The 7,612-nt window shown below is 38.8% G+C and overlaps 2 protein-coding genes across 2 annotated transcripts; both read right to left on the bottom strand.

Moving 5' to 3' along the window:
• Window positions 1-1,084: 1,084 nt before the first annotated feature.
• On the bottom strand, window positions 1,085-2,639 carry LOC104613462 (glucan endo-1,3-beta-glucosidase-like). Its single transcript, XM_010281287.2, has 2 exons — window positions 2,377-2,639; window positions 1,085-2,201 (listed from the first exon to the last, which is right to left on the bottom strand). Exons 1-2 carry the CDS (start codon window positions 2,513-2,515, stop codon window positions 1,252-1,254), a joined length of 1,089 nt encoding a protein of 362 aa, XP_010279589.1. The 5' UTR covers window positions 2,516-2,639; the 3' UTR covers window positions 1,085-1,251.
• Window positions 2,640-5,435: 2,796 nt separating this feature from the next.
• On the bottom strand, window positions 5,436-7,066 carry LOC104613461 (glucan endo-1,3-beta-glucosidase, basic vacuolar isoform-like). The gene is made up of 2 exons (XM_010281286.2): window positions 6,880-7,066; window positions 5,436-6,599 (listed from the first exon to the last, which is right to left on the bottom strand). The coding sequence occupies exons 1-2, from the start codon at window positions 6,884-6,886 to the stop codon at window positions 5,665-5,667; spliced, it is 942 nt and encodes a 313-aa protein (XP_010279588.1). The 5' UTR covers window positions 6,887-7,066; the 3' UTR covers window positions 5,436-5,664.
• Between the last annotated feature and the right edge of the window lie 546 nt (window positions 7,067-7,612).

Below are 7,612 nucleotides of genomic sequence, written 5' to 3'. Positions count from 1 at the left end.
TGGCCTATGCCTGGCCTAGCTAAATTTGGGTTGGGTTTTGGGTTTTGGTTTTTGGTAGATAAACTAGGCTCAGTACAAGCCTACCCTACCCTACCCAACCCAATGTGTGGGTTTCTTTCGAAACTATATGTACAAAATATACATAAATAATGATCTATCTCAAATATTATTTTACTCTTTTTCTAATCGAATTGAAAAGACCAAAGAATATATACCATGTAACATGGCACACACTTAAAAAAATAAAAATCTAAAGAAAATAAAAAAAAAAAGTAAACAAACCTTAGCCATGAAACAGACCAACATACCCAAGTTGACGCCAATATTACTAGTTTTGGTGCAGCGGAGCGATTGCTAGAAATGAAATCATTTTTTTAGGGCATGTAGCATGATTTCAGTTTTGAAGCTTTCCAAAGGCCAAAGAGCTTCTTGGTTTGGATTAATTGCAGAGACTTATCCTTCCAATATACTGATCCACAATTTCATTTAGGAATAGTAAATTGTTGATTGCAATTCTATGACAAATACCTATGGATTGCACACCTGCATTAGAACATCTGTTGAATAATCTGAACTGAACTTATTTATTTAGTGATTAGCCTTTTAGGGGATAAAATGGTTTCAATAAAATGTTTAAGGAGATTTTTTTTCTTTCTCTGGGTTCCATTGGACCAAGATTCAAAATATCGATACAATATTCCCCATATCGAACACATGTATTGTTCTGACAAATCACCGAAATGACAATTTTAAGGCTTTTAAAAAAAAAAAGTGATGTTTTAAGTGTTAAATAATAATATTATAAGCCCATTGTAAAAACACAAAACAAAAAAAAATAAAAAATAGTTTTTGACTCATCAATACTTTGAACTTTGACTGGGGCTATACAAAGGGGATATAGCCCATCCCCCAAACCCATGACTCCCCAACCCTGGTAAAGGCGGGATTACTACAACAAGATAGAGACCTTAGTACCAACTGAGCCAGTTCGCACCTTCAAGTGTTCAAGTAAATATACCCTCTTTATTTATTTATTTATTTATTTATTTATTTATTTATTTATTTATTTATCCACAAAAATACCTTTATTAATGTATCTTTTATGGTTACTATCCTTTATATATGGCATACATATACATAGTTCAAAAGAAAGGAAAATAAAGTCCATATTGGCCCATAGGCCACTAAATAATGGGATACAAGTCTATCCCTCTTATTGAAAAATATCAGAACACCACTTGGAAAAGCCATCTATGGCTCTGAATTAGTGAAACCGAGTTGGTACTTAGGCTGTTTGCTTGGATAGAAGATCCCCCAGTGTCTCTCCGATTCTGGCCCATACTTAGCATTTTCATCGAATATTGCAAATATGTAAGCCTCAATAGGCCTACCAGGCCTCCTGGGAGTCCCTCCGTTCACATGTTGAACCAGCCGATTCAAATAAGTCTGTGCATTTTCCGTGCTTGATGCAAAATCACCAGCACTCGGCCAACCAGTTTCGGTTACCACAACTTCCACAGAGGATCCACCCACCTTCTCAAGTGCCACATACACACAATCCACCAGGGCATCAAACAGGTTCTGGTATCCAAACTGACCATCCTGCACCGTAACTGATGGAGCAGTGAACAAGGCATACTCAGGCCTAATGTTTGTTGGGTCATTGATATAGCTGAAGTAAGGGTACAGATTAGCAAGCAGTGGTGCCCTCTTCTCCGCCAAGAAGCCAACTATTGGCTGCAAGAATTGCAGATATTCAGGTCTGAAAACTGATCTGGAAGGAGGGTAGGTATCTGTGAGGACTGCTGAGTAAATCGCAGTTGAAACCTTGATTTGGTTCTGTAACCCAGCTGACTCGATTACACTGTAAATGTTTCTCATGGCAGGGAGAACAAACGGCCATTCATTCATGCTTACTTCATTACCCACCACAATATACCTGAACCTCACATCCCTGTTGTTCAGCACATAGTGGTTCACCCAGTCGCGCGCAGCGCCGGGGTCCGACGCTAGGCGTTGAATTTCATTGGCACCCAGTATGAGTTCAATGTTGGAGCCTTTCAGAGCCTGGATGACAGCATCATTTGGAGCATAAAGTCTGATCCTGTGAATGTTATTTCTCTTGAGGAGATCCACAGCTTCATTTGGGGGTGGCAGATTGTTGCCTAGCATTCCATAGCAAACACCTACTGGTTGTGCACCTGCAATGCATTTAATTTACCAAGGGCAGGATGAGCTGAAACATCAATAGATTGCAGACTTGACTCTGGCATTAAAATTTATAACCACGGTGACTCTAAAAGCCATGAAAATCCAGTGGGTTCATAGTCTAAACTCTAAAGCACAGGGAAAGAGAACAAGAGCTGAAAAGTTTACCTGTCACTATTGGAGAGGTTTCAAGGAATGAATAGTCAAGTTTATTTCTCCCTCCACAAACTAACATGCCAAATTGGAAGGAGAGCCAGAGGATGAACAAGCCCTTGAATGGAGCCATCCAAGTTACAGAGTCACCCATTTTTGGATCGACTGTAATTTTCCTAACAGGACTGAACAGACATAGATCGATTGACACCTTCAAGATTTAAGTCTGTCGAACTCTGATGATCACAAGCACTTGTGCCTCATATCCAATTTATATCTCAAAGTAGTGCATCTAACTTCAGTGATAATTGTATGCTACCTGAAGGAACTTGAACACTAGCTATCAAGTCATCGGTTCACGTAACCAAGGAAGGAGGAGAAAGAAAAGAAAGATATTAATGACCATTCGGCCCATCGGGAGAAGACCATGATAGACAACTCAGACAAGGTTGGGTTGTGTTTGATGAACAATGGAGAACAAGAAGTGAAGGAAGAAACAAGCAACGCAAGATGGAAGATACGCCATGTCTGGACACTCTGAAGGTGATCAAGGGCATGACTCCTTGCTTTGCCAATCTGGCCTGAGAATCACCTCTGAACCTAGAAAGGTTCATCTAGCTTTCCCCTTACTTGCAAGTCACCATGTCCGTTGTACACAAACACAAGAGATTAAATGCTCACGTTGTATAGTAACTGCGGACTATGGTCTATGGATTTGTAAAAAACAGGAGGGGAAGGGCAGGAGTGGACATATCTTGGGTCCTATAAGATGGGTTTGGGGCCCATAACTTGCCACTTGTTCTATGCTCCATTGCTTCTTATATGACTATGAGGTCCCACCCTCAAATGGGTCCTACGACTAACTGATCACCCAGTAGAATCAGCATAGATAGATGATGATTATCATTAGTATTCGTCTTAATGCAATTAAAAAGTTGTACAAAAGACGAGGAGTAGCATTTCTTCTTAAGTAATCAGAAAATAAGGAAGAAGAGTATACACAAAAGGAATGCTACATCGACAAGGTGCAAGAACGCCATTGCCTCTAAGTCCAAAGTTGAGACAACCTAAGATGTTTCCTAGCAACTAGCAACGACATCAACGATATCTATAATCGTGAATAGAAGTGGACACAAATGAGCTTTTTACAAACTATACATTCAAATATAGCTTGATTCGATTCAGTCTAAGCTAAGCTTGAATTCAATATATAGGCTCATATGCGAATTGAACTTAAGCTTGAATCTAATGAAGCAGCCAATAGCTACTAGATCTTAATTCACAAACTGCCTCTTTGTAATCCACGTGAGAGGAAATTATCAACATTTCTTGGGGTTGCGTTAATTGAGCATGTCTTAACACAACTTTGTTGTAAGCATAGTCAGGACTCCCTTGCAACCCACTGATAACTTTGGAAGATGTTCTCAATTTATGCTGAGATGTGCATGTGGGACGTTTGTGGGGCGCAGATGTGATCTCGTTTCGTGTCTCTGTGTCACAAAGAGATGTAATTTACTGTAACCCATGAATTGAATTCAAATTGTTGCAAATTTTCAAATGGCCGATTTGCACCACTTAAGAGATATTCTCAATGCGTGGCTGGATGTGTTTTCAGAGTTTTTGTTTTCAGGAAATTCGGGTTGGGGAATTTCCAGGATTAACTTCTTTCCTTTCTTTCTTGTAATCTGAGATTTCTCTTTTCAATCGGATCTCCTACCCACACTCCACACTCTACAGACTTTCGCACATGTAGTGTGCTGTGGGTAAGGAGGGATGTGGAAAGAGTTTATGGGTAGGACATCCTAGCTCCTTTCTTTGAAGTGCGAGATCAGTGGGTTCAAATGTAATATCAAACAAGAAAGCAATGGGCTAATTTCCAATACATGGGCCCATAGCCCATAGCAACCAGATTTGTCCATTTTTTAGTGGAAAGAATATTTGTGAAGGTTTGGCAGGCTGATGGGCTCAGTAGATTTTTATTTTGGATACAAATGGGCTACATATGGGCCCAATAGATCGCTCTTCGAAGAAACTGATATAGGACAGAGGTTGTTATACTTACATGAACTGAATAGACCAAATTGCCCATCTCCCGGTCGGGTTCATTCTCATCGAACAACTCTTGATGACCTATTTGGTGAGCAAATTTATCTCTTTCTCCTACACTTTCTACACTAACCAATCACAATCAGTGTATGTGATATGTCTTCATTTATACGTGTAGTGTAAGTCTGTAAGAGATCATTCGGACAGTGGGTCTAGCAAGACCATTGACTCCATGAAGATGGGCTGTCAAACTTGACTTTTCTTATGAGAAGCCCAATTGCTATGGCTGATCAATCAAAGTAATCATTGTGGTGGAAGTGGACCTTTCTTAGTCGTCGTCACCGGTGGCTACAACAATTTTTAATTCTTTTTTAATAGCATTAATAATCTTTTTTCAATTTTGCTTTCAAGTCATCGAACAACTTGTGCTTGTTTATACTCGAAAGTGAAATATTTAACAACAATGCCATCATCGTAGGCCCAGTCCCTCAGTGGGCTTTCAAATCACAAAAAGCCTAAACACAAACGGTGTTTGGATCAGTGATGGATATTCTGGTAGTGCTAGCATTTACCATACATACAATAAGTAGATGGATTCCTCATTCTCTCTTGGGATAATTATAATTAGCCTGGTTTGGTTCATCTTATTCTTAGCTGTAACTAGAATTGAAATTAACCACTGCTCATATTTGCTCTAATAAGGAAAGAGCTCCCTTTCTCGAGATGTTTCTTGGCGACTTTACACAGTTATTGCTTATTGTAGGAATTTTTTGTAAGAATTTTATTATGTTTTAATCTCTTTTGTCTCTCGGATGGGTAATAGAGCTGCCCATGTAATTGCAAAATTTGCTTGTCATGTCTGTAAGATCACTACTTGGTCCTCACCTACTGACTTTCTTATTCCTGTACTGGAAGAAGATTTGGTGTAACAAATTTAGTCTAAGGGCTGTTTAAAAAAAATAAAAAAAAAAGAGCTCTCTCTCTCTCTCTCTCTCTCTATCCATCTATATATATATATATAAAAAAAATTAAAGAAAAAACCTTTTCATTATATAAAAAATCAAATTTAAACAACAAAAGAAAACACACCCAACTACTAACATGACCAACACCCTAAATGGGCTTCATTTCAATACATAAATTGAAAGAAACAAAGAACAAGATTGACATCAAATAACTAGAGGCCCCTTGGGACCCTCAATTTATTTATCCCTTATTCAAGACAAGAACACCTCGTAGAGTACCCATTTATCACTCTTAGTAGAAATTGATGTTGTACTTGGGTTGCTTATATGGAGTGAATAGCCCAAAGTGTTTCTCCCTCTCTGGTCCAGTCTTGGTATTCTCATCGAACATTGCAAAGATGTAAGTCTCAATGGGCCTACCAGGCCTTCTGGGAGTACCCCCTTTCACATGTTGAATCAACTTGTTCAAATAAGTCTGAGCATTTTCTGTAGTCGATGCAAAATCACCTGCATTCGGCCAACCACTCTCAGATACAACCACCTCCACAGAGGATCCACCCACCTTCTCAAGTGCAGCATAGACACAATCCAGAAGGGCATCAAAGAGGTTCTGATATCCATACTGGCCATCCCATACAAGAACCGATGGAGCAGTAAACAAGGCATAGTCAAGCCTAATATCTCTTGGGTTCTCAAGATAACTGATATAAGGGTACAAATTGCAAAACAATGGTGCCCTTTTCTCCACCAAGAAGCCAACAATTGGCTGTAGGTATTGCAGCAAATCGCCTCTGAAAACTGATCTGGAGGGAGGATAACTATCACTGAGGTTTGCTGAGTAAATCGCAGTCGAAACCTTGATCTGGTCTTGTAGGCCAGCTGATTGAACTGCACTGTAAATGTTCTTCATGGCAGGAAGGACATATCTCCAGTCATCCATGCTTACTTCATTACCCACAACAATGTATTTGAACTTCACATCAGCCCTGTTGTTCACAATATAGTAGTAGACCCAGTCATAGGCAGCAGTGAGATTGTCTGATGCTATGCGCTGAAGTTCATGGTTTGGGACATCCATCATCAATTCAATGTTGGTGCCTTTAAGCGCCTGAATGACAGCATCATTTGGAGCATAAATCCTGATCCTCCGAATGTTGTTTCTCTGAAAGAGATCCACAGCTTCATTTGGGGGTGGCAAATTGTTGCCTAACATTCCATAGCAAACACCTATAGATTGTGATTTAGCAAGGAATTAGATGAATTGTAACATCAATGGGTTAAGAAAAAGTAATCAGTTACGAATTGAAGCGGCTGAAAGGGTTAAGAGTAGACAAAAAAGAATATGGATTGAAGCGGTAAGAAATGATTTAAGTGCTCATAATTTAACAATGGATATGATATTAAACAGAATGTAATGTAATGGTGAAATAAGATTTATGTAAACTACCCTAGCTATATAATTGGGATATTTATGATGATGATGATGAAATGAATTTAAGAAATGTACCTGCCATTGCTTCAATAACTGTAACCAGGCCTGAAAGCAGTATCAGATGTTCTACCAAAAATAGAAAGCAATATCAGCTTCCTGCAAATTAATGGAGATCGATTACTTGATGGGGTGACTCTATGCAAGGTATATATGCTTTGTATATGTTTCTGAGTTAGGTTTCACTTGTAGCCCTTAACCCCTTATCTACATATAATACTAACAATGTTATATGTATGGCCCATATAGAAGAGGATAAGACCCAGATGAAGACGCAAGAAAGACTATAATTAACCATCATCAATGAAGGTTAGCTGCCAATCTTGACTTTCATCACAAACCCAATTGAGTTATGAATTAAATAGCACTGTTGGAGTCTGCGTCCAAAATGTCGGAGCAGACATAAATGTTTCATTTGTGGCTTCCATCGTCATAAGACTCAGAACCTTATTCTTCATTTTTTAATGGGAGATAAGTTAGAGAAACTGCTTTTTGAATTGATTAATTTAATGTGAAATACTTTGAGACTGGAGTTGGATCGAAAAGTTTGGTAGTATGTTTAGGCTGCGGAATTGCAATTGACCTTTCTTCAAATATTTGTTGCTGTTTTAATATTTTATCATTCTAGACAAGATAAGATACATATCCCCACACCTGTACCGTACATAGCTTGTTCTTTCAATCCTTGAGACGGTATTGAAAATTTCGTTAGGTTGGGTTTGGTTCACGTAGATGTAGTGGGGATACAAAC

This window comes from Nelumbo nucifera, chromosome 7, assembly GCF_055504915.1.
Source record: "Nelumbo nucifera cultivar China Antique chromosome 7, China Antique-T2T, whole genome shotgun sequence".
Classification (NCBI taxonomy): Eukaryota; Viridiplantae; Streptophyta; class Magnoliopsida; order Proteales; family Nelumbonaceae; genus Nelumbo; species Nelumbo nucifera.
This window is presented reverse-complemented; position numbering and strand designations above follow the sequence as displayed.